General features: G+C 45.8%; 1 protein-coding gene across 3 annotated transcripts in view; it reads left to right on the top strand.

Moving 5' to 3' along the window:
* The first annotated feature begins 486 nt into the window (after nt 1-486).
* PROM2 (prominin 2) overlaps nt 487-27,084 on the top strand; it is a 44,296-nt gene continuing 17,698 nt past the window's right edge. For 2 of the 3 annotated variants that reach the window (XM_075601277.1, XM_075601278.1), the window contains exons 1-16: nt 487-949; nt 1,933-1,982; nt 2,582-2,775; nt 9,547-9,667; nt 10,826-10,889; nt 13,688-13,777; nt 14,660-14,859; nt 15,049-15,123; nt 18,106-18,169; nt 18,423-18,582; nt 20,096-20,248; nt 24,231-24,354; nt 25,167-25,258; nt 25,507-25,591; nt 25,862-26,008; nt 26,459-26,530. In XM_075601277.1, coding sequence (XP_075457392.1) covers nt 694-949; nt 1,933-1,982; nt 2,582-2,775; nt 9,547-9,667; nt 10,826-10,889; nt 13,688-13,777; nt 14,660-14,859; nt 15,049-15,123; nt 18,106-18,169; nt 18,423-18,582; nt 20,096-20,248; nt 24,231-24,354; nt 25,167-25,258; nt 25,507-25,591; nt 25,862-26,008; nt 26,459-26,530 — 1,947 coding nt within the window. In that variant the 5' untranslated portion in view covers nt 487-693. Of the gene's footprint in view, nt 950-1,156; nt 1,213-1,932; nt 1,983-2,581; nt 2,776-9,546; nt 9,668-10,825; nt 10,890-13,687; nt 13,778-14,659; nt 14,860-15,048; nt 15,124-18,105; nt 18,170-18,422; nt 18,583-20,095; nt 20,249-24,230; nt 24,355-25,166; nt 25,259-25,506; nt 25,592-25,861; nt 26,009-26,458; nt 26,531-27,084 lie in introns of those variants that run through there. The other variant, XM_075601279.1, reaches the window with a different exon arrangement.

Below are 27,084 nucleotides of genomic sequence, written 5' to 3'. Positions count from 1 at the left end.
GTGTACTTTCTTTTTCACATAACTGTATATAAATTGCAGGTCTAAATCAGAAACACATGTAATACCATTTGGAGCATTAAGTGGGGGAATGATGTGCTTGTTTCTGCAAATGAATATATATTTATCTTTGTGTTCATTGGGATAGATAGATAAGTTTGTGTTTTTGCATACAGTATATTGGTATATATGTATATGCACACCCATATACGTAAACACACATATATATATCTAGGGTTTTATTGTATTTTTAAATAGAGAGAGAAAGAGAGAGAGAGCGTGTGAGAGATTGGCAATTTGCAATTATGATTACACTAATACTCAGGTATCACTAACAAAACATTCCTGTTTTTTTTGCCCTCTCACATCTAAATATTTGTGACTCAGCAGATTCAGGAGCATCGTAGGAACCTCGCATACTGTACCTTCAGGATACTGGGCCAAGCCCAACACAAACAAACAGGTACATCAGGTTATAAACCACGACCAACTCCTAGCTACTGAAAGAGTGTGAAGGGAGTGCCACAGCTGCCTCAACTTCTGACCCATTTCCACTACACCCTATGATAAGTGTTAGAGTGAGAGATGTCTGTGGGTAGGAGGAAGAGTTTGATGCTAAGATGCAGTTTCTGAATTCTTTTTCTGGGCAATGCTAAAGTAGTTCTTATTTAAGTTCCATCTGTAGGATATTGGAAAATGGGATGCCGGAATTTCGGAAGAGGTGCAATGGACCTTATAACTTGTGTGGTGTTGTTTGTGCTTTTACATCATGTGGGACAGATATCCTCTCAGGAATGCTTGGAAGCCGCAGACACAGAGAAGCTGACATTCAATGCAGGGGGGACCACCTCGAATATTTCTGCACAGGTGCGGGACAGACGGGCATTGGCGCCCCTCTACAGGATGGTGCGACTGTTTCTGAAGGCAGTGCAGCCAAACCCATTCCCTGAAGGTACAGTACGACACACTGACAGCATATATCTGTGTATAGTTCCTATTTGTAGAGTGGCAACAGTGTATGCAGAACTTTACAAAATGGGCATTGGGATACTGGAAATTATCATTCAATAAGTCCAACAAACATACAAGCATACAATAGCTAAGAGAATCCCTCCCCTGCAGAGCTTACCATCTAATTTGAATGTTTGCAGGCTTAAAAAGACAGTAGGGGAAGGAGTAAGTACAGTGGATGGCAGTGCCTGGCCTTGATGGTGGGTAAGTGCCTCAATGGGTGTGGGGAGCAGTTATCAAGAATCCAGGCTATTAATATGCTTCAGTCAAAGGGTACCGTATGTTTTTAGGTTTGAAAGTGAAGAGAGAAGGTGCTTCGTGTATACTGAGTGTGAGGAAGTCCCACAGGTATGTGGCAGTGAGGGAAAGATCATTCAAGTCAGAGTGTCTGCAGCAAACCAGACGCACCTTTCATGCCATAGAAATAATATTGTTTCTACTTCTTATGTTATTGTTTAATCCCTTTGTTTTGCAACACATTCCTGGCTGCAGAGAGGTTACAAACATCAGTCGTGGTTGTAAGACAGGTCAACTTGATGTCCAAGTGCCAAATCTGTCCCATGGAGGACTTCAGAGTGGCCCCTGGACTTCCTACTCCTGCTTATTTTATTGTAATTGCAATTTTCTTCCACATTGAAACTCACTTGTAAGCTAAAGTAGTAAATATATGGTAGATATGTTATACATGCTTTCAAAATGTTGGAGATATAAATCATTTGAAAGATTTAACATGTATCCAAAATGACATTACAATACGTGGCCCATGACTGAAATTTTTTCTTATCCAGCCCTTTTGTAAAACCACAAATGTGGTAGTTTAGGTTAAAAAAGGCATGTTGCATTTGCTAAATTGTGACTCGGCCAGACACTGACACTTTATTTTTATTTATTCAGTCCAGTTACATTTGTTTTACTTTTTGCCAGAGTTACTACGTGTGGTTCTGAACAATCCTTCATCGCTGAGACATTCTCAGGTGAGCAAAGCTTCCTAAATGTTATCCCCACTCTCACAGCCTGGAGCCTCCGCGCACCCTTACAATAAGGGAGTCCCCTCAGTTTTATTCCACTCACACAATTAATTAGCTGCTCCCAAATACCAAAATCTAATTCCCCTTTGCTAAGTCAGGATCAATCTCTTACACACACCTGTCGTCTAATACTGGGTTATGTTCTCCAATGTGTTGGTGCCAATCGGGCACTAGCTCACGGAAACTCGCATTGAGGGAGTTTCTGTGTGCCTCATTAACTAACTTTAAAGCATAACCCCCATAGATTTCATTGGGAATCCACTATTAAAATTAGGATTACACTCTTACATAGATAATTTTCCCAACAAACTTGCATGGGATCATCCTATTAAATGTCAGGACCACCATCTTGCGCACACCAATTCTCTCTTGGACTTACATGGGATCACCCTCTTCAAAGCTAGGAGCACCCATTAACACATACACTTTAATGGGTACACCCTCTTACATACCCCAGTTGTGCCCTAGCTTTTAATGTGGTCATACTACTAAAAGACACCCATGAATGATTCCATAAGGTGAGAGCTGTGTTGTTTATACTTTAGGTAGCAAAGTACGAGGCTGGGTACGTGACGTGCGCTGTGATTGCGGTTCTATTTCTCATCTTGATGATGCTGTCCGCGATCATTTTCGGCTTGTTCCAGTGTCGAAGGATAAAAACCTCAAGGTGCTGCAAGGGGGTGCGGTGTCAGAGGACCCCTGTACTCCTGTGCCTGCTCGTGACGTGCAGCATTTTATTGTAAGTTACAACTGAAATTGTAATTCTGTCCCTTGAGTGCTCGACACGCCTGAAATACATTACAGAGCAACCCAAGGGTTGAAAGGCTGAGTACTGTATTTGTTTTGTGAGGCTAATGATCTACTTTCTCAGGTGTGACAGAGACAAGGTACAGTCAGAGTGAGGAAGAGAAAACAGATACAGACAAGCATGTTTAATAAAACACAATGCCTCATAGGGCTAGATACACAGAGCTCTGCTAGGCGAGTTAACCTAATGTACATTGTGTCTGAACGTGCATCTTCAAAGTTGAATAACGTAAAGTTAAGTCCAGTTTTGGGCCGGACAGAGGATTGCATTCACTATAACAGACGTTGTTGCTGATTATATGCAAAAGAAGCCCCCACTAAAGTCCATGAAGGTTAATACAGGGATTCAAGGTGACGTTAATTAAGTTATACTGCAAGGTAGCATTACAAAGAGCCAGAGATTGCTATTTTGCTAGAGCACCCAGTGACTATACATACCTCTCCAAACACTCCTTCATACAACATGTGGAGAGACACCGCTGCTCAAAAAGGAATACAGCCGAGATATGTGGGAAATATACTAATTCTATCTCGCAAAATTATTTGAAGCTAACGGACCGTTGTTTTTGCACATAATTAGCTCCGTGTATATGCGTTTATCTCAGGGAAAATAATGTCCGTTACTGATTTTGGCCCAGTCACGGTATGAGACCTAACTTAACCAAACTCTGTGGATCTGGCCCAAAGATGTAACAACTGCAGGGAGCAAATATCAAGAATTTGTGTTAAAATGTAGGAAAACAATTGCAGGGAACTGCAAGCATGGGTAGCAGTGAGCAGCGCATTAAACAATTAACAGATTATTGAACATTGGGATCATCATTACAGTACACGGCAGAATAAATAAATCTGCTTGCTTAGAGTAGGTATATTCGGTGCTGCAGTATCAGATCTATTTATTCCTGATGCGAGGAGCAGATGCAGTGAGTGTGGCACTTTAGACTGCCAGTCTGCTGTCACTTGAAACCATTTGCTACTTGTTATCATGTAATTTCAACTCTAAAAGGCTTTAAAGCCAATCCAGAGGTTTTCTTTTGTACCTAAGACACACAGGCACAAGAGGAAACTCTCAGCTGAGGTTGGCTGCTTAAAGATGTGATAGGCTTTGCCAAAAACTATCCTTATTTGCATTGTGTCGCTGCACTTGAATTCTCTTCTGGGCCATTTATAACAGCAGATACGTTTTACGTTTGGATATGTTTTTAGAGAGGAAATGTGTACAAGGACATGGTGAACAAATGAAAACAGACCGAGTATTAATCCAGGGAGAGATATGGTTACCATTTACTGGGGTCAGGAAGGATTTTTTCCTCTTGTGATACATAAATTAATTTGATGTTTGTCTTCAATACAAAATATAAATACAGTATAATTATCTCACGCAAATAGAATTTAGTAAAAGGCGGAACGATGGACAAATGTCTTTTATTCACCCTAATCTATGTTTCTATATACACATCAGTCTACATTCAATATTAATAACTAATCTCTTAAGGACAGAGGTTGATGTCGTCGCAAAATAGGTGTGTGCACAGCAAAAACATTGATTAAAGATGCTAATTAGGATCCATGCAATTATTAAATTGCAGCCCGTAACTCCTCTAATAAATACTCCCCAGATCGCTTACTGACACTAAACCATCATAAACGGACTATTTAACACGGAGCTAACTCTGCGCATCAATGAATCAATGTAATGACAGAACAGCTGCTTGTGACACTGGATACACACACTGTGTTGTGGGTAGAGTTGTCTAAGCCCTTGCCTATTAAACAGAAAAACAATCAACCATTATGTTTCACAAATATCTTTTTATTGATGGGGCTATTCTGTTGAACATTATGTAAACAACACAGTGCCAATAATAATGCAAAGCTGTTAATAAAGGACCTGCCATTTCTTCATAGAACTTTTAATCAGATAACTCAGATAAAGAACAGGTTTACCTTTTAGTCCTATCAATAGAATCAGATGCACAAATCTCTGTTAAATCAGGGCTCATAACGTGATGTTCCCTAAAACAGGACTGAACGTTATGTTCCCTGAGGTTAACGTACTGTATATTCTCAAAGTTAACAACGTGCAAAAACAATGGTCGTTCTATATCTCATTAGTACAGGCTTAACATCAGAAAACAGTTACCTGTACAAACCGGCGCCTTAAAGATACAGTCCAAGTAAATGTCCAAATGCACTAATAAGTAGGTGGCATCTAGTCCTTATAGGATGATCTAGTCATATGCACCTGGACTGGCTCGCAGACTTCGTGGATGGCGTCACGTGATATGTGAAATCCAACACAAAGAAAAATCATAGTGTATACTGCTAGTTCAAATTACATATAACATACAAAACATACAAACATCAACATAAAACACAAACAGAAGCTAAAATAAGATAAATAAAGCATGAGCTTATGTGGGTAGTGCAATTAAAATCTGGCTAATGCCAGTATCATACTTACCTTTACTATGTAGGTACCTGCATACGGTTATACCTTGACGTGGCATGCAGGCTTACAAATGCTTTGGCCAAAGGGTTTAACAAAATACCCTTTTATGAGACTATTATTTTATTTTAGCCTAATTGGTAGGAGCGCAGGAATCGCTCTTTTTGTTTTAATTTTCAAACACTGGATGTGCTCGCCGGGGGAAAGCTGCTGTTTGCTAATTCGGCTGAAAAGATGTCCCATGCCTGAAACACTGCACACACTCCTCTCCAAGATCGCCTTGGGGATCACCGTGGGGTCAGAGATCAAGGCGATCTGGGAGAGGAGTGTGTGCAGTGTTTGAAGCGTTGGGCATCTTTCCAGCCAAATTAGCAAACAGCAGCTTTCCCCCGGCGAGCACATACAGTACAGTGTTTGAAAATTACAATGGAGTGCACCGGGGATATTGGGAAGATCTGCATTTATATGAGTTTACTTTGCACTCTTGAATTATTATAGCACATTTCACAGTATTGTTTTATTGTTTACTAAGCTTTCTTTTTGTGTCTAGTCTTAACATCATGTTATACTAGCATAACATTATCTTCCAATAACGTGACATTATGCCAGACTTGATGTTGCTCTAATCCAGATCCTGATAAGTAAAATAGAGGATAGGGAAATAACACTGAAATATAATGCTATGTTATTGTACTTATACCCAACTGTGGCATTACACCCATTCAGACCCTGCAAAGCCATATTTTAGTGTCTGGATGTGAGTAACGCCAAGTTTAGGTATAACTTAAATAACTTCATTTTAATTCCTGGTGTTAACCTTACAAGACTTTAGTGGATATGCAATGTTATAATGCCTCATCTGCATGTTATTATCACGAGCGGCCGTTAAAGTTAATGCTATGTTATTTATGGGAGAAAACATGACTTTATAAAAGTTATGTTATTGTTGTCCTTTGCGGATATAGTTAGTGTTAACTGAACATGACAATAACTTACTGTAGGTTAACATCATGTTAAGTAGCCAAACAGAGCTTTGTGGACCTGGGCCTAGTGTCTCTTCATTTCTCTCCCTCTGTTCCTCCTTTTATGTGTCGGTTCCATCCAGTCCCCATGTGGGATTGTGTTTCTATCTTTTTAAATATCTCTCCTTTTTATCTACCCTCCTATCTTAACTTTTTCATTCACTCTCCCTCTGTTCTCTCTCTCCCCCGTCTCTGTGCCTCCCCGTCTCTGTACCTCCCCCATCTCTGTGTCTCCCCAGTCTCTGTCTTCCCATGTCTGTGTGTCTACCCCGTGTCAGTGTGTCTCCCCCTGTCTCTGTCTCTCTCTGTGTTATTGTGTCTCTCTGTGTGTCTCTCTGTCTCTGTGTCTCTCTCTCTCATCTGTGTCTCTGTGTCTCTGTGTCTCTCTCTCTCTCTCTCTCTCTGTGTCTCTCTCTCTCTGTGTGCCTCTGTGTTTGTCTCTGTGTGTGTGTGTGTTTGTGTCTCTCTCTATGCGTGTGTGTCCCTCTTTCTGTCTGTCTGTCTGTCTTTCTCTTCAGTGCAGCGCCTACATCCACCAGGGCCTATCATGGATAGGTGAAGTCCCTGCAGGAAACCACTTTCCCTCCCCCTGAATGATTGCATCCTCAGGCAGGAGTAAAATAACTGGTGGCCTTTATTCTGCATACATAAGACAACATACTGACATATAGTACACCTTCATTCTTGCGTTGTCCCTGGAGCCAACCCAAGGACCTTGAGGGCCCAGGAGTCTTTCCTTAACTCCCTCATCTCCTACTGAGATAAGGTGTACTGTATGTGCTTCCACTCCCCTGTGGGAGGGAAGGCCTGAAACCAGGTCCCTGACTCAGCACAGAACACACACTCTTATCCATAAGGGGATAGCACAGAACACACACCCTACTCCAGAAGGGAGAGGGTAGAACAGAGAGAACACAACATTTAGGCTGCAACCCGTTTGTTACCAGGGGAGGGTCCCAGGACTTAGCCCCGGTAATGGGCAGTACCTAGGCCAGTACCTGGACCCACCCCCCTGTCACTACTAGGGAGTTGGTTACTGCAGCAAGGGTAAGGATTAACCCTAACACTGCCTGCGCTGGTACCAGGACTTATGTATTCGGCTGAGTCCTTGGTGACTCAGCCCGTGCGGAGGCGCGCTGAGGCTGAGAGAAAGCGGGTGCTTTCCCTGGCCTTGGTTAGCGCACCATCCGGGGGCGTGTCGGGGGGCGGGCCAGTGACGTCACGGAGCTGGTTCGCCCTCATTGGGTGAACCGCTCACGTGACCGGCCCTGCGCTCCCGTGAGCGCTTGAATCTAAAATTTTCTTAAGACCCACGCTTCCGCACGCTTGCGGAAGCATACTCGAGCCCCTGCTAAAGCCGCTCTCATTGCGGCTGCAGGGGCTCACTGGTAAGCGAGAGCGCGCCTCAGCACGGGTCAGCGCCTAAGCGCTGACCATGCCCGAGGCCTTAGGCAGAGAAGTTTAATAGCCCAGGGGGTACCTGGCTACACATATATATATATATATATATATATATATATATATATATATATACTGAGTTAAGTTATGGTGAGTAAAAAAAGTGACAAAAACCCTCCACAGGAAAGCAAATATGCAAATATAGCTGTATGCTCATCTGCATGTCTTAGGCAGGTCTGCAACCCCGCCTTTCCCCATTATCACCCAGCATACAGCACTTCCACTGCAGCAAGGGATTCTGGGAAATGACATGCAAATGAGCACACAGTGTCACTTTTTGCCTCAATAACCATTTTTAACATGGTTCCCTATAGGCTTAAGCTTGCTGCATGGTCACAGCTTTGAGCACAGCCAGGGTTAAGGTGCATACCCAGAAAACCACTGGTTTTACATATATATGTAGCCAGAGCCCCTCTGCGTGCCTGCTGCCCTGCGACCCCCCCCTCATTTCCTCCGCTGCCGCGGGTCACTCGATGGACCCGCCGGCACTTCTGGAGGGTGGGGGCCAGTGTAGGGAGCGTTCGGGCATCCCGGCGGTTCTCGGCGGCTCCCGAGCAGGGCGCTGCCATCTTGCGCTATGTCGCGCATGCACAGAAGTCCCCGGCGGCCCGACAGAGTTGCGCATGCGCAGAAAGGAGCACGCGAACGCTAGCCTACCAGGGAAGGCTCTTAAACAGGACTACAAGTCCCATGAGCCTCGGGAGCGGCCCCATGACGCAAGGGAGCCAATAGGGCTGCGGGAGCTCCCTGCTTGCAGGGAATAGATACTTTTCACGCGCACGGGAGGATTAGTGCTGGACCAGGAGAGCTAGGGGAAGGAGGTGAGTGCAGGGGTCTGTGACCCACTGCATTAGGCCAGCAACCCCCCCTAGGCCCCAGATAGGTCCTGAACTCCGCCAGCTTGTGGTGCTACAGGGACAGGCCCTAGGTTAGGGACCCTGTCACATTAGTACTAGTGTCAGATAGGGACACAGCGGACGCTGCGCTCCCCGAGAAGAGACTTGGGCTCAAGTCTGTGCTAAAGAGACAGATAATATCTCCAGGGTGGGATCGCCCCTGGGGACCCTCGTGCGAGGAAGCATTGGATGACAGACGGGATCACCAAGCAGCAGATCCTTTTTGAAGTTGATTGCTGGCCCGAGTGCAGGAGCGCTCGGCAGGTACCTTTCTAAGTGCACTAACGTATCATATATATTATCATTACACATAGTGGCAGCGCTGACCACGGGACAAAGGGGTTAGGCTGTGGACACGGTGTGGGGATACACGGTGGTGGGAAGGTACACTCCTAGTGGAGTGAAAGACACTTTGGACTGCGTTATAGACTGTGGAGTTACCCCCTAGGGGGGAGTGTATTAAAGTGTGTGTTATTCCTGCATATTATAAAAACTGGTTATATACATCTTCGTGTATGTACTTATTATATATGTGGGTCCTGTGTAGGCAACCTTCTACATTTCTAGAACCCTGCACAGGTGGAGGCGCTGTGAACCAGTTCGAGCTGAAGGACTCATCCCAGGTTCCCAACAAGCGGAGGCTCAGGCCTCTTGTGAACCTACAGGTATATGCACCACACCTGGTAACACATAGGTTTCCACCCACACACACTATATCTGTGATTGGGATAGAGGGAATACCCGTTACATATATATATATATATATATATATATATATATATATATATATATATATATATATTCCACTTTAATTAACTATAAGGTGCCTTATAGAATAGCTGTGATTAGTAACATGGGCCTAAATCTCTCTACCTTAGTGCTGGACTGGTCTGTACCTTTGATCTCAATCAGAGGGTGAACAAGGAAGTTGGACCAGGAGTGCAGGATATCACCAACACCCTACACAACTTCAGAAATTCCATTTCCAGCATCCCTCTGGTAAGTAACCGGGTAATGATGCAGAGCAGCGGTGACAGCTACAGTACAGTATGTGAGTGTGATACAGGGTAGTATTTAACACCGCCACATACAAATGGCTCAGTCACACCTAAGACAAAGTGTACTAAAGGCAGAGCGCATTCACTCCAATATGTTGGAAGGTGTCTTCACCCAACAGAAGGTGTCTTATGGCAGAAGACAGTTTAGTAGTTATAGCCCTAAATATGCGTAAAAAAAATAGTTTATAAACACATTGAGCTGAGACTTGGGAGAGGTTTGCTTTCCTCTGGCTGCTCCCTTTTGTCTGATGTCCCTTTGTGGTTCAACAAGTCTGCACAGCCTATACAAGTCTCCCTCTCCCCTTATCTTTATTGGATCTCTGATAATGCCAGGGGCACTGAAGTAAAATAATGTGTGCTTATTATCCCCAAAAAAACAAACAAAGCAGTCACATCTTTGCTTTTAGCAGAGTCATATTTCTTTAAGGGAGCTTAAAGATTAAACATTCCTTGCAAAATTAGATTTCTGTGTCTACAACATTAACCCCTTTTGTACCAGAGTGGCCTGCAACTTATTGTGTGCAAATCATGGTAAACCCCCATAGAAATTAGGGGGTTAATGTTGCATTTACTTAAAATCTATAAATATCCTTTTTTTGGAAGGGGGGGGGGGAGACAGAGAGATGTCAAGTTGTTAATGCACAGGGAATATCTGCAGAGAATAACATTTTAATAAGAGAGGGGGGGGTTGTCCTGTAGCTCTGTGTTTCAAACGCTCCAGTGCTAACAGGCAGAGACAGCCCGGCTCTCTTAAGGGACCCGGTAAGAAATCAGAGAAAGGGACAGGCAGCAAAAGTGGAGAGCAGACACATTCAGCAGGTCATGCGCACACAGGCAGCCCCGCGTGCACCGTGGGGGAGACCGGCCAAGGTGACCCCGGGGCACAGGTGATGCGCAGCTAGAGAAACGTTTTTCATCTTGTGGGATCTGTCCTGTGCAAAACTGCAATTCATTTATTGAAGAAAAGGAAACAATGGGAGTTATGCGGGAGGGGTTATATGAAGCAATAAGAGGAGTTATATGGAGCTGTTAAATGTAGTAATAGGATGAGTTATATGGAGTACTTTTCTTGTATTAATAGCTTCTTCTTTGGCTTCAGGTCCTTGGTGAGGCGCTGTCTGAATTCTCCATACCTAAAAATAAAGTTTTGGCTGAATTACAGAGTAAGTAAAATACCCTTTACCTTAATATGGAAATAAAGTAACTACACACACCCTGACCTCAGAGCATTTAAACTGCAATACATTTATACTATTAATTAACCCTTCACTGGGTCTCAAGTCATCTTATTTTTTTGACCAGTCTTTTAATAAAAGTCTCTGGGGAGAATATGAACTAGGGCAAAACTTCTCCAGGAAAAACTCACAGGATTGATTAAAGGGAAAAAAAACAATCCCATGTGGTATTTCTATGCTATAGGCCTGGCAGCTTTTTAATTTTGCTGCTGGAAGACTATAAATGTGGGGGACAAGTAGTATTCTGGATCCAGGGTCATGTCTGGGGTATGAATGAACCCAGCTAGCTTCAACTCAGCCCTCTTTCCAAAGCACAACAAGTCCTGTATATTTTCTTCACTTTATTTAGGAAGGCAGCAATAAAAACAGGCACTTGTGGATAAGATGTTTGTGTTGGAAAGGTGTATCTCTGTGGGTGCTTTGAAGTAAGGGCAGGTGAAAAGAATTGTTCTTGCCATAGGGGTGTAACATGAATGTACTCACTCTGCCAATGTCAGGAAGTAAAGACAGTGGGTACTGCTTGTGACACGAGGATAGGGGTCAGGCCATACTAACTGTCAGCAGGGACAGGGGGGAATGGGACAGCCCATTAACTTGGAGGACTGGAGATGTTGCCAGGGCAACCAGGGGTGTGACAGACTGGACGGAAAAAAAGGCAACATTATGTATCCATTCCATCTGCACTGGGAGTGAAACTGCAAGGAAAGTAACATCCAAATACAGCTAGCAGGCAGAACTGCCAAGGAAAGGGGGGGGGGGGTGTGAAACAGAGAAGGCAGAAATAGGTATTTCTGTTCCATGACAAGTAGCAAAAGTATAAAGATGAAGCAATTTGCTCCAAATTACAGAGCATAAATGTATGATCCGTGTCTGTTGGTGCCAGCATCTGATGTGTAAATCTTGCGTTTTTGTGACGTGAAGGGGTAACCAGGCCATAAATAAAGGTCGTATGCATGGCTGGTTACCTCTGAGCCATATTGGGGAGATTAGAGTGTCAGCTCTTGAACTCCGTCATGGCACATGCATTGTACTGTAATAAAGTATTTATGCGTATTTTACCTTTCCAGGAGTGCTAACCAGTGGAGATTTTCAAGCTGAGTTTCAGGGTGGGTTTTGCAGTGAAAGTGTTGTCGGATTGTATCTAGGTAGAAGGTCCAGAGATGCTGGCCACCCCAAAAATGGGTCCGGGAATCAGGTCACATTCCCGGGGACATGTAGACACAGACCTCCGCGCAAAATCCTCTCTGGAAAGCAGTTGTGCGACTCACCGCCAGGTTTCCCTGCTTCAGCACAGACCAGAAAGGTAAATGAGGGCATAGGAATGTGTATCCCGGGTACAGTCAGGGGTCCCTGGGTTAATGGGAGTCCACAGTATATGTCCCAATCACCAGAACCAAGTATAGAGGTTCTGTGGTGCTTCAACCCTCGATAAGGTTGCAAGCTGATTTTATGTCCAAATTCCTATGTGTTTTAGAAAAGTAACTCTGGGATTGAATGTAAGCATTGTTTGGTTCAACTTTTTACACATTTTCTTATAGGAAGGTCTAGAAGCGCTGAAACTGAACGTGCGCATCTTTCAGTCAAAGCTAAGAAAAGAAGGACTTAGACAAAATTGTGAAATATTTTTATTTCTCACATTGTGTATAATGGTATATGTTTATGCACTGTATCTGGGGATTTCAAAGTCCATGGTTCCGAGAGACCCTGTTGCTACCAAGCCTGGCGCCACTGAGTCTGCCCGGGTCCTGGAGTTGAAAGCCACCGAGATTGCCACGTGTTAAAGCCATTTGGGCGGAGGAGTTAGACTCAAGTACCCTCGTCCTGGCATGAATAGAGGTCATCGGACTACCATTTGCCCAGCCCAGACCTTGAGACGCCTAACTCCACGGGTGGCTTCTGACTGACAGGTGGCAGAGGTGCCAAGTTGGCGCATGCCCCTGTCAGATTTTGAATCCATCCTTGCCCAGCTTCAGTAGACTGACAAACCTCTTATTGGCTGGTAGGAATTCTCCCACACTCGGATTGCTGGAGTATTTCATGAATAGGACTGAAATACTATAAGAAAGCCAGCAGCCAATCCAGTCGTCAGATTCTAAGCGCCAAGACAGCAGCGGCAAATTCAAAACCACCAAAAGATGCTCTTGGAGAAATACACGCGAGCTGGCTTCAGAAATTTCAAGGCAAGAAATTTTCTGTCCCACTTTTCGGGCCAAGTGCTGAAAACAGAACGTAGTGGTCGCGGCTGAAACTACACGCCGAAAAGAGTACCAGGACATTTGGTGCTTTCTCCCGGTCAAGGGATTTTGGCAACTCCGGAAGAGAACAGCGTCTGGAACAGTGGCGCCAGTGGTGTCTGGAACTACCTGCTGATTGGAATTTCAGGAATTTTCGGGCTAAACTCCGGTAACCTAAAGACATTGTTTTATGGACTGTAGAAGGTACGAAAGGCTAGTTTGTTCAGCCAGACCCCAGTAAGGGTGTTTTTCCATTGTATATTGTAATCCATTGTGTGTACATCTGTTTCCAAGGAATAGATCACAATTTATTTCACCTCCTTGTTTTGCTCAATGTTATGATCCCGGTTTTAAAAGGTGTAAATACCTGGTCTCCTGTAACAGTTTTACATTAGCTGCAAATCTCCCAGGAGCTTAGAACAGCAGCGCGGAGCTGGCGATTTATATAATGGGTTTTGCCTCAAACTCATATGTATATTATTCTCCTCCTAGGGTTTGGTCCAGCCATTGGCCACTCTGTTTATTCCAAGCTGAATGAAGAAATTTACCCTCACCTCGAAAATGCTCTCAAGACAGCAAAAGGTATATAAAGAAGCAGTGCTTCAGAAACAACTGTTTGAGACATGCAAAAAAGGCAATATTCTTTTTACAAGCAAATACGGCTGTTACTGCACGTGAGCTGATAGATAAGGAAAACTTTGTCATACTGCACCGACACACTTTATTCGAGCAAATACCCGGTATGTACCTGGCAGATACCTGGAATGCGCCGCTCCTCACCTCTGATAAGCCCCGTTGCATTTGCCTTCCCAGCCTGGGTTCATGCCTGGCTGACGGGCGGCTGATCTGTTAAATGATAATGATTAGGATTTAATAGGCTGCAATGCTTCGCGTGTCTACCAGATGGCATAAATTCATGAATTGTAATCCAGTATATATATATATACGGTGCAGTATTGCAGCCAGCGGAAATAAAATGCTTCAATCCCTGCTTGGAAAATACCTCAATGCACTCGGGCAGAAAACAGTCACAAACCTCAATACACCCGGGTATACCCGAATTCGTGGGACTAGCCAAGCTCGAATAAAGTGTGTCGCCAGTGTATATAACAGGACTGTCCCCAGTACAGTAACTCTCAGAAGTCAGGACTTTCCATTAACTTGACCCCCCTTCCAATAACCCTCATGATCCATTCAGTAACTTGCATAATCGTCCAAGTAACATTCAGTACTCTCCCAGTAGCCCTCATCTTCCTCCCAGTCACTCATGAAACCGCCAAGAAGCCCTCCATGACCACACCAGTAACTCTCATAAAACCTCCCAGACAGAAATTCCCAGAAGCCTTCATGGCCCTATCAGTAACGTTCATGAACCTCCCAGTAGCCCTCATGACCCTGCCATTGTTCCTTTTGTGACATGACATGCTCTTTAGATTTCTGATTCCTGTAATTTCTGTTGTTAAGAATTGGAAACAGCTGCTCTGAATGTAGTGAAGGTGAACATGACCGTGTCGAGCCTGCAGCATAGACAGGACGGGTTGGAGACAGCGCTCACGGGTCACAAACTCAAGCTGCAGACGATCCTGTCTGACCAACGCTGTGCAAACTGCACTGAGGCTGCAGACACCTTACAAGAACTGCGGCTGGGCATAAATTATAAACAGGTGTGTGGTGGGGGAGGGAAGAGAATAAGGTGAGGAGCAGAAAGGAAGAAGGGTAGAAAGAGTATGAGGAACACAGAGAGTAGAGAGATTAACATTGAGCAGGAAAGAGAGAGATAATAGAGGCGAAAGACAGGAAGAGAGAGTATGATAGAGGCAGTTTAGAGAATCATCTTGTTTTGTTTTTTTTAGATCCCTTCTTTTCAAGATTTTGTGAAAAAAGTGAATAATGTGAGGAAAGTCAACCTGACTGGTATCTTTCAGCAGGTAAATACATGATACCCAGTAAACCTGCTTCTCCCTCAAAGTGTCCATCCCTCTCCTTGTACATTAAGCATATCAGAAAAGTGCTAAGCTCTCCCATTTCCTTCTCTTATACTCTCTTCCCGCACCCTCTCCCCCTTCTCCCACTCTCTCCCCCCTTCTCCCACTCTCCCCCCCCTTCTCCCACTCTCCCCCCCTTCTCCCACTCTCCCCCCTTATCCCACTCTCCCCCCCCCATTCTCCCCATCTCCCCCCCTTTCTCCCACTCTCCCCCCCTTCTCCCACTCTCCCCCCCTTCTCCCACTCTCCCCCCTTTTCCCACTCTCCCCCCCTTTTCCCACTCTCCCACCCCTTCTCCCATCTCCCCTTCTCCCACACCCCCATCTCCCACTCCCCCTTTCTTCCACTCCCCCTTTCTTCCACTCCCCCCTTTTCCCACTCCCTCCTTCTCCCACTCTCCCCTCTCTTCTACCACTCTCCCCCCTTCTCCCACTCCCCCCTTCTCCCACTCTCCCCCATTCTCCCACTCTCCCCCCCTTCTCCCACTCTCCCACCCCTTCTCCTACTATCCCCTTCTCCCACTCCCCCCATCTCCCACTCCCCCCTACTCCCACTCTCCCCCCTTCTCCCACTCTCCCCCTTTATTCCTCTTCTATCCCTTCCCCCCCTCTTCTCCCACTCCCCCCTTCTCCTTCTACCCCCCTTCTCCCACTCCCCCTTCTCCCACTCTCTCCCCCCCTTCTCCCACTCTTCCACCTTCTCCCATTCTTTGCCCCCCTGCTCCCACTCCACCCCCTATCCCTCTTCCTCTTCTATCCCTCTTCCTCCCCCTCTATCCCTCTTCTCCCCCTCTATCCCTCTTCTCCCCCTGTATCCCTCTTCTCCCCCTCTATCCCTTTCCTCCCCCTCTATCCCTCTTCCCCCTCTCTATCCCTCTTCCCCCTCTCTATCCCTCTTCCCCCCTCTCTATACCTCTTATCCCCACTCTATCCCTCTTATCCCCACCCTATCCCTCTTCCCACCACTCTATCCCTTTATCACCCCCACTCTTTCCCTCTCCCCCCCCCCACTCTATCCCTCATCCCCCACTCTATCCCTCTTCCCCCTACTCTATCCCTCTTCCCCCCACTCTATCCCTCTTCCACCACTCTATCCCTCTTCCCCCCACTCTATTCCTCTCCCCCCACTCTTTCCCTCTTCCCCCCCCCCCACTCTATCCCTCTTTCCCCCCCCCACTCTATCCCTCTTTCCCCCCCACTCTATCCTTCCTCCCCCTCACTCTATCCTTCTCCCCCTACCCTATTCTTCCCTCCTCTATCCTTCTTACCCCCCCCCACTCAATCCCTCTTCCCCCACTCTATCCCTTTCCCCCACTCTATCCCTCTTCCCCCCCACTGTATCCTTCCCCCCTCTATCCCTCTCCCCCCCCACTCTATCCTTCTTCCCCCCTCTACCCTTCTTCCCCCCTCTCTCCCTTTCCCCCCCACACTCTATCTCTCTTCCCCCCCACTCTATCCCTCTCCCCCCCACTCTATCCCTCTCCCCCCCCACTCTATCCCTCTCCCCCCCACTCTATCCCTCTCCCCCCCACTCTATCTCTCCCCCCCCACTCAATCCTTATTCCCCCCACTCTGTCCCTCTTCCCCCCCACTCTATCCTTCTTTCCCCCCCCCCACACTCTATCCTTCTCCCCCCTCTATCCCTTCCCCCCCACTCTATCCCTCTTCCCCCCCCCCACTCTATCCCTCTTTCCCCCCCCCCCCCACTCTATCTCTCTTCCCTCCACTCAATCCTTATCCCCCCCCACTCTGTCCTTATCTCTCCCCTCCTCTATCCCTCTTTCCCCTCCTCTATCCCCTTTTCCCCCTCTAATATCCCTCCACCCCTCTCCCCCCCCTCTCTCTCCCCTCTCTCTTCCCCCTCTCTTCCCCCTCTCTCTCCCCCCTCCCCCCTCTCTCTCTCCCCTCTCTCTCTCCCCTCTCTCTCTCCCTGCCCCCTCTCTCTCCCTGCCCCCTCTCTCTCTCCCTCCCCCTCTCCCCACTCTCTCTCCCTACCCTCTCTAACTTTCCCCCTCTCCCTTCACTTCACCTCCTCTGCTCCTTCTCTTCTTCACCCCCCCCCCCCCTCTCTACCTATCTCTCCTTTTCCCCACTCAATTTTTTCTCAATCCTCTCTCTCCCCTTCCCCATCCTCCTTCTCCTCCCTCCTCTTCCTCTCACCCCCTCTCCCTTCCTCTATCTTTCCCCCTCTATCCTTCACCCTATCCTTCCCTCCGCTATCCCTCCCCCTCTTCTATCGTCCCCCTCGTTCCGTCTCCTCCCCCTCGTTCCCTCTCCTCCCCCTCTTGTCTCTTCCTCCCTCTATTCCTATTTCCCTCCATCCCTTTTTCTCTCCATCTATCCCTCCTTTCTTCCCCTATCTCCCTCTCTCAATCACTCTCCAACCAGCCCTCTCACCCCAATCTCTCCCCCTCTCCTCCCACCCTTTCACTCCTCCCCCACCTCCTTCCCCCATCCCCCTCTATCTCCCGTCCTCCTCCTCCCCTCTCCTCCTCCCCAACCCCTCCCCCTCCTCCTTCTCCACCCCTCTCCTCATTCCCCCCCTCTCCTCCCCCACCCCCCCTCTCCTCCTCCCCTCTCCTCCCCTCCCCCCTCTTCTCCTCCTCCCCCCTCTCCTCCCCCATCTCCTCCTCCCCCTCCTCCCCCTCCTCCCCCACTCTCCTCCTCCCACCCTCCCCTCCTCTCCTCCACCCCCCTCCCCTCTCCTCCCTACCTCCCCTCCTCCCCTCCCCTTTTCTCCCACTCTCCCCCCTCCTCCCCTCTTCTCCTCTCCCATTTCCCCCCTCCTCTCCTCTCCCATTTCCCCTCCCATCTACCCCCAACTCTGTCTGTCCCTCCCTCTATTTTTCCCCTTGCTTACCATCCCACCCCCCACCCCCCTCACAGTAATCCTCTCTGATATGCGCCTTCTCTTCCATTCTCTCAGGGAATTAAGGCTTTCAATGAAATACCAAAGCTCGTGACCACACAGAGTTCCAGAAGTATAAACGGTGAGTTATGAACCTAAAGGGAAAAAAGAAACATGTCATCCTTAATACTTACTTGCATATGTGTGTACATTTGCATGCAATTTCCCAGAATCCCTTGCTGCAGTGGAAGCACTGTATGCTGGGTGATAATGGTGAAAGGCGGGGTTACAGACCTGTCTGAGACATGTGAATGCGCTCACAAGTGATATTCTTTATTTGTTGCATATGATATATAACCCAAACTCTCCATCTTTCCTATTCCCTTTAATTCCAGATATAAGGAATGCCCTGAACAGTGCTGAGCAGCAAATCCAATCCTATGCAGGCACGATCTCCATAGAGCGATACACTGACCCTATAAATAAGGCCTTGCTAAACATTGAAAACAAGACTGTTTTGTATGGGAAGGAGGTAGAACGCTATGAGCAGTACAGGTATAGTTTGAATCTGGAGCTCAGAGTTAAACAAACCTCTGTAAAGAATGCCATGGTCTAATTTGAAATCTAACCATATTAATAGCAAATATTTGCCTGCTTTTGTTTATCTATGAATTAAATATGTTCTGTCCAGGTTTGTCCCGGAGACTCTGGGTTGCGGGCACTTACCTCCGGGCTATGGGTTTAGCCCGTCAATCTCCGGGTGGCAGCAGGGTACGGCGTGCTGCGAAGGCGTCTCCGGCATTCTCCGGTATTCTTCTGCAATTCCCCCTCCAACTGCAGTGAACATGGCTGCGCGGGGTAATTTGACCCCACGTTGTCATGGCAACAGGACTCTATGTGACGTCATGACGCTACACGGCATCATGACGTCATGTAGCGTCCCCCATGCACGCCGAGCAGCCATGTTCACTGCAGTTGGAGGGGGGAATTGCAGCAGGATGCCGGGAGATGCCGCCACAGCACGCCTGCAAGTAAGGGGGAAAAAAAATGTCTTCTCCGGGTTGGCCTTTGCCTTCCACCAGTTGAAGGTGGCAACCCTGGTTCTGTCCCAAGCTCGCTGTGGCAAATGAGATGGGGCAGGCAGTTTCACTCACTCCATGTAGATGCACACAGAGTCCTTCTTTTCTTTGTACTTTTAGTGTAAAAACAGCAATAACAAAAAGGGGGGAACTGGGCAGGTGGCACATATAAGGGAAATCTAAATTACAATGGCTTTACCAGGTAATAGACACGTTGTGACTATCCACAATGGCTACTGGGTCTAAAAAGAAATCATGCTAGCCTGGACTAACAGGAAATACAATCAGGCAGTGCCAACTAGCAGAGTGAGCCAGCAGCAGCTCAACTATCTGAGGAAAAGGGGCGTTGCATTTGTTGCGACATTACAATGAGGAGTGTTAGCATCCTCAGAACAGGGAAGATATGCAATCTGGTTCCAGGCCAAAATACAATTACAGTACCACTCCAAAATAACCCCTCATATTGCACAATATAACCCCCATATATCTCCATTTAACTGCTCTCTATAACTCCTCATATTATCTATATCAACGGTGCGCAAAATCCCCACGCCTGCTCCTCACCTACCTGCTCCCTCCTTAGTCGCGTCCCCCCTTGCGTCTAATGTTGCGTCAAATGATGCTGCGGCATCATTTGATGTCACGTCTCCATGGCAACGGGCGTCATTTGACGCCGCATTGTCATAGAGACGCGTGACCAGAGCCTTGTAATTACGTTTACAGAGGCCTCGCGCTCTCAGTGCGGGGCCTTTAAAAACACTGCGCCCCCCAGAAAAGTCTAGTTTCCCCCCTGGGGGGCGCATCCCCCAGTTTGCGCACCGCTGATCTATATAACGGATCCCTATAACTCCTCCTATTGCTGTATATATTATTACCCCCTTGTTGATCACATAATCTGCATCGCTTTTTTTTGCACCAGTCAAACAGCCGACCTGAGATTAATACATGGACACTGCAGACAATAGTTCATGACATTTGTCCCATTGCAGGTGGATTATAGGAATCGTCCTGTGTTGTGTCATCCTCCTGATTATTGTCTGCACTCTTCTGGGGCTGCTGCTTGGTGTTTGGGGGCTTTATGTGCAGCAGGAACCCAGCGACTCAAGACTCAAAAGGAAAGTTGGCTCTGGATTCCTTATGGTGTAAGGTGCTTTCTACTGTTTTACCAACACAGTGCTACTGTATGCTGAAGAATCTTGGTACTCTGCTATTAATCATTCCGTATTGTTTGTTATATAACTATTGTAAAGCAAGTGTTTGATTGTGCCATGCACACAGGACCGTTATACAGTGTGTGTGTGTGTGTGTGTGTGTGTGTGTGTGTGTGTGTGTGTGTGTGTGTGTGTGTGTGTGTGTGTGTGTGTATATATATATAGTTATGCCCACACCATGTTGCAGTCTCTTTTAGTCCCAATGTAAGGCAGGAAACACTGTAATTCTCTACATGGGGTTTATTTACAGGGATTAAATCATACACCAATAGGTCCACCGGCCCTTTAAGTCAAAACAACACATAAAAATAACACCTATTCCATTTAGGGAAAACAGACTACGCCATAGCTTTAGCCCTCACTAACTGGATGGCCAGCTAAGCTGGTTCCCACCCCAAAATAGGTAGTATTATATTTAACATACATAGTTTCAGTACATAGCAATAAAGGGGTTTGCTTATCTGTAAGTCCAGGTTTTGAGCAGACGTCCCCACTTCAGCGCGGCCTTGTTGCCTTTTTCCTATGTTAACTCAGCCCCACGTGAGCTCAGAGAAATTCTCCTCTGTAAATGCCATCCCCGCTTCAGCAAGATCTGCTGTCCTTCTTCTTCCCTCTAGGAATCAAACCCAGGCAGTCCCAGCGGACTCCGCAATCACCATCCAGTGGGTCCAAGGAACTGTGCCAGCCTTACTTGCTGGGGAGCACTTCTCTGTCCCCCTCTCTGGGACAGCAATCTGATACTCTGTGACTCTCAGCATTGTCTCTCCTTGTTCACTTAAGGAGTCCATTCTGATTAATTATGCAGCAGCTGCTGTTGAGTTCCCTAGGGAGATTAACTCTATGTGTTGAAAAAGTCTTATAGCTGCCCTATTCCAGCCGTGTGTGTGTGTGTGTGTGTGTGTGTGTGTGTGTGTGTGTGTGTGTGTGTGTGTGTGTGTGTGTGTGTGTGTGTGTGTGTGTGTGTGTGTATATATATATATATATATATATATAATGTGTATATGTATACAGGTTTTCCCCCACCCTCTGGGAGATTACTATATTACACAGTGTCATGTGATGTTCCGCTGATGGTATTGGGGAAGTCAGGACAGGCATTTGGGGTGATAGCTGGTTCTCTCTCACTGGTGCGGCGCCTCCATCTCTTGCAGGCTCCAGGAGTGCTGGAGGCAATCCCTGCAGGAGAACCCTCTGATACTCCCCCTGATTGATTGCAGACGGTCTTGAACTGCTTCCCTGTCTCTTCCATCCTCTGGATGGTCCCTAGAATCAACTCCCAGGCAAGGGCCCCAGAGTCTATCCTAGCTCTTCCCCTACTCCCTAGTGCAGTAGGAGGTATAGTCCCACTCCCCACTCCCCTAAGGGGGGGGATAGAAGGTGGTCTGAGCCCTGCACACACGCTTCCTGGGACAGTCTCTCTCATAGGAGAGACACTGAGACACAGACTAAATTTGGTGATGCAGCCCCTTAAGTGCCCCGGGGGAGGGTCCAAGGTCTGAGCCCAGGATTGGGCAGAACACAGGCCTTAGCCTGCCCCCCCCCCCTGCCCCCTTGTCACTCAAGGGAGCTGATTACTGCAGGGGAAAACCCGGATTTGGCCTAACACTGCTTGCCCTGATACTATGGCTTATATATTGGGGAGCGCAGATTAGTAGCCAAAAAGAATACCTGGTTTCACACTCCCCCTGATGGAGAAACCAACGTCCCCGCTTGGAACCTAAATGGTGTACCATCCTTCAGCTTGGGACAACCTGGAACAAATGCATAACATTTATACTATTACGGTTTATAGTATACAGTTAATCGCATACTCATAACAGTGATGAGGCATAACGGATTCCTTCGAACATGGAGAATCTTCACCCCCTCAATAATAATGCTTAGGGTCAGGCTTCTTAACTAACCTGCCCTCATGATCAGGAACTCTGATTGAGTACACCCTTTTTAGACCCTGCTCAGGGTGATACTCCACCCGATCCATATAGATACCCCGTCCTTACACTCCACACTTTCATGAGGTAGCATACCCTCTCCTCAGTGTAAAATCGAGAGTAGCTGCACTTGGAAGATAAATACTCTATCACAGCATCCTTCAACCAATCTTCCCTATTGGCCTCTATCTGCCTCATGATGGGTTCAGGGACATAGGGGTAGTCATAGCCATGGGACTGCCGGTATCTTTGGACTATGGCCCGGCTGAGCTTTGTTAGCTTACTGCTGCAGGCCTGGCCTGGTAGTTCCCAGAACAGTGGTTTGTGCGACGGGTTCTCCTGATAGAGAATGGTTAAGCTGGTTGGTTTTACTATCCCTAACTTAATCTCTCTTCCTGATGGCCTCGGCGGTCTCTTCTATAGAGAACTTCCCTTCCTCGCACCAGTGAACCACGATGTCCCCACTAATCAACAGGAACCGGGGACATGACCGTGGAACATGGGGTCACACCACTATAATACCTTCCCACAGGTTCAGGGCATGCCGACAGATCTGACTCAGAAGTCACCCTAGTGAATACCCCTGATGTCTCCGATCTGTCTGATTTTCCTCCGAAAGAAACTATGCACTCAGTCCCCATTTCCCCATCAGAATAATCATCAAACTCCACCCAGTCTATCCAGTCCTGGGAAGGCTTGACTACCTTTTGTTTATTGCCCCTGGCGCGGGTAGAACAGTCCTAGGCCTCTCAATGTCTCTGGGTAGGTCAATGTTAGTAGAAGGCCTACCCTGGCCTTTTTCAGCCTGCACCTTGTGTGTGTCATGGTCCCTAGAGGCCCTCTGCCGCAGCCCTAAGACATGCAAATGAGCATACAGTAATATTTCCATTTGCTATATATATATATATATATATATATATATATATATATAAAGACATCAATTGATAAAGGTCCCTGTTGCAGATGACTGATATGTCGATCATCTATTATTAGATCATGAATCACGGTATATACACAACAATGTAGACCACTCTCCTCACCTTATTATGGTTGATAACTGGATGCACAGAGAACTGCTGACCTGCACCCAAGTCAGCACAAAGTTAATCCATACAATATAAGGTCTGCAGCACTCCTCTATAAAGAAAAGTTGTTTTATTTCATCATCTTTAAAATCCTACAAAGTAGGCAGGATGCATGAGATACAAAACACTGTATAAAAAATAGCAACATTTGGGGCATAATAGCCCTTGATGCAGCACTCCGTATGACTTCTGTTTAAAGGTAGATGTGGCGCAAAACAGCAAGGTGACAGACAGCCGTGGGGACATCACTGTATCAGTATCGCCATAGTAACAGCATCAAAAAGACGCGATGTGCATAATGTGTGATGATGTGACATCAGCAGTCAGTAGCCAAGCAACGGGACGCAATGACGTCAACACAGAAACATCCACATACTAACAGGTGCCAAGAAACAAGACGTACAATTATATCATTACTTTATCATTTCAAAGTGTCTCTAGATCATAAAAGTAGTTGAAGAACAGAATCAAATATTTTACCAGTATATTGCATTAACTCAAGATATCCAAACACCACATTATAAAGTAATACCTCTGAGGTGTGAAATTATGTTCAACAATAGCTATTTAAGATGTACAATGTCCGTCCCCTTTGCTCATTCACGCCAAATCCACCTGTAAATAGCAGTTATACTGATGGGCGCTTTTAAGGCCGGATGAAAGACTGTATGCCCTAAACTTCGCAGTTTTTGATATTTAGGAGCCCATGCACCCTGCCTACTTGGTAGGATTTTAAAGATGATTTAATAAAACAGCTTTTTTTTATGATTAGGACCTTATTTTTTATAAATCACTGTATGAAGACCTCGCTGTGGGTGACCCTTGTTTCCTTCTATGATATAAGTGTATATATTTATAAACACTGTCTTTGCTAATGTGTCCATCTCTCTGTCCTAGTGGCGTTTATCTCTCATTCTTCTTCTCCTGGATGCTCATACTCTTAGTTTTTACCACGTTCCTGGTCGGTGGGAATGTGCAAACACTTCTATGCCGACATTGGGCCAATCAGGACATTTACAAGGTGAGTGAAGAATAAGGACAATGGGAGAATTCAACTAATATGTGTATGTATGTATGTATGTGTGTGTGTATATATATATATATATATATATATATATATATATATATATATATATAATACTGAGTTAAGTTATGGTGAGTAAAAAAAGTGACAAAACCCCTCCACAGGAAAGCAAATATGCAAATATAGCTGTATGCTCATCTGCATGTCTTAGGCAGGTCTGCAACCCCACCTTTCCCCATTATCACACAGCATACAGCACTTCCACTGCAGCAAGGGATTCTGGGAAATGACATGCAAATGAGCACACAGTGTCACTTTTTGCCTCAATAACCATTTTTAACATGGTTCCCTATAGGCTTAAGCTTGCTTGCATCACAGCTTCGAGCACAGCCAGGGTTAAGGTGCATACCCAGAAAACCACCCACAGACAGCTGTTTCGACCTATAGGAAACCATGTTAAAAATGGTTATTGAGGCAAAAAGTGACACTGTGTGCTCATTTGCATGTCATTTCCCAGAATCCCTTGCTGCAGTGGAAGTGCTGTATGCTGGGTGATAATGGGGAAAGGTGGGGTTGCAGACCTGCCTAAGACATGCAGATGAGCATACAGCTATATTTGCATATATATATATATATATATATATATATATATATATATATATATATATATATATATTTAGACCATACGATACCGGTTGCAACACGACATCAAGGGACAGCACGCAGGTAAGTAAATCATAAATTTTCTTTATTTGATAGAAGATATATATATTTGATAGATATATATAAAAGTAGAAATATATTTTCAGTTTCTAGATGACCCTACAAACCTACCACAAGATATGGACTTGAAAAGACAACTTGGACTCAAGGAAAATACCAGCTTCACAGATATGTACCAGTAAGTACACAGTCCACAATTCCTTTGCCTGGCTCTTTGCATGCTTTCTCTTTGCTGGTCTGTACCTACAGTATCTCTCTCTATCTCTCCCTCAGCTTGACTCATTCTCTCTCTGTCTCTCTCTCTCTGCCTCCTCCGGTTTCTCTGCCTGTCTCTGTTCCTGTCTCTCTCTGTCTCCTCCAGTCTCTCTGCATCTCTCTTTCAGTCTCTACCTCTCTATCACCTCTCATATATTCTTGTGCCTTCAGGCAGTGCAAGAAAGGAGCTCCATTCTGGGATGTCCTGCAGTTTAACAACCCCATTGACTTGGATAATTCTTTCAACATTACCAGGGTAAGCAGAACAAAGAAGAAAATGACCATTGAGTTATAGTTAGGCGTTAGCTAAGGTTAACAATGGTTAGGCCTTAGGCCAGTGTTGGGTGAAGACTAAGAGTTATGAAATGTTTCAAATTAATCCTACTGTCAGTTTACAAATGAGTCACGCCATGGGTGCTCTTTTAATGAACGATGAGTAATGGGGATTACAGTAAAATAGAAGATAATAGTTACATGTTTTATTGTGATAAACCTGTTTTCTCTCTACTTTCCCAACTCCTCCCAGTATACAGCCGAGTTCCAGCTCAAGATTAACAATTTCACTGTGGATGTTGGGGGCCTTGCCTTTCTTACTGGTATAGCCATAAAAGTGCTGATGGACTACAAAAACAGCCAGATCGACCAAGTACCCTACGGAAACATCACAACGCAGGTGCATGTGTATCAAAAATTGGAGCAGAAAATTTGAACCAGATTCATAAAATAAAAGAAATCCAATTGAATGCTATTGGGGATTTTTCCTCTAATAATTCTAATGGATTGTGCCCCGACAGGAAACTATAGTCAAATATCACCTTCTTGCGCTGATTCACTAAGGGATAATGCACCCAATACAGTGTTGCCTGTAATTGGGTGTAATGGATGCGTCATCCTGCAATGCACCTTTTGTGAATCACCCCTCTGTGTCTAATTGATGATATTAATGACCTTCTATGACCTGCACAATCCAAATTCTTCATGATTAGAGCTGTGCTTAATGTACATCTGCTTTTTTGTTGCCAACAGTTTCAGCCTTAATCTTAACCCTTTATGGAACCTGTTGACTGTTGCTACAATATTTCTAGAAAACTCGTAACACAGACTTTTCTTCCACTTCTCATAGATACAAACTCCTGTGTTAACCCCAGACATTGGGCAATTTATATCAGCACTGGAAACACTTGGCCTCTCCCAGGTAATCCGAGAAGCTTGATTCCCATGCAGACTCAACCATGTATTGCAAAGCAACGAAGGGATTAATCCTTCAAGATGTGGACACAGATTTATGGAAAGAAATGAAAAAACACCATGAGGCCTATTCTATTAGCTTCGATAAGTGAGTTATCGACAGTTTGGGGCACTTCACGAGCGAGTTTGCATGTGTAGCTATTCAGAAAGCTCCGATAACATGGCAAACTCGCTCGAGATCTGCTTCTTCCCGATCGATAGCTCTCCCCGCTCAGACAAACCGAGCGGGCGTTCAAAAATTGCTCAAACTCGCAGTTTTTGAGAAATCGAGATATTCAGGTTGCTCCGAGATTCACATCTCGGCTGCAAATCGCACATTTTCATCTCGCCATCTCAAGGGTGCAAAGATGGGATCCGCGATGTGACTCTGAAGGAAAAATGTATTTTTACTACATTGGATCTCCTTTAGGCGTCTCCCTTGCTTCCGTCCTATGTAATAAAAATAAATTTACAGGCAGCTTCATTACCTTTGTGGCTAACCGCTAAGGTACTGGAGGGGTT

The sequence above is a fragment of the Ascaphus truei genome, chromosome 5 (assembly GCF_040206685.1).
Source record: "Ascaphus truei isolate aAscTru1 chromosome 5, aAscTru1.hap1, whole genome shotgun sequence".
NCBI classification, from domain to species: domain Eukaryota; kingdom Metazoa; phylum Chordata; class Amphibia; order Anura; family Ascaphidae; genus Ascaphus; species Ascaphus truei.
This window is presented reverse-complemented; position numbering and strand designations above follow the sequence as displayed.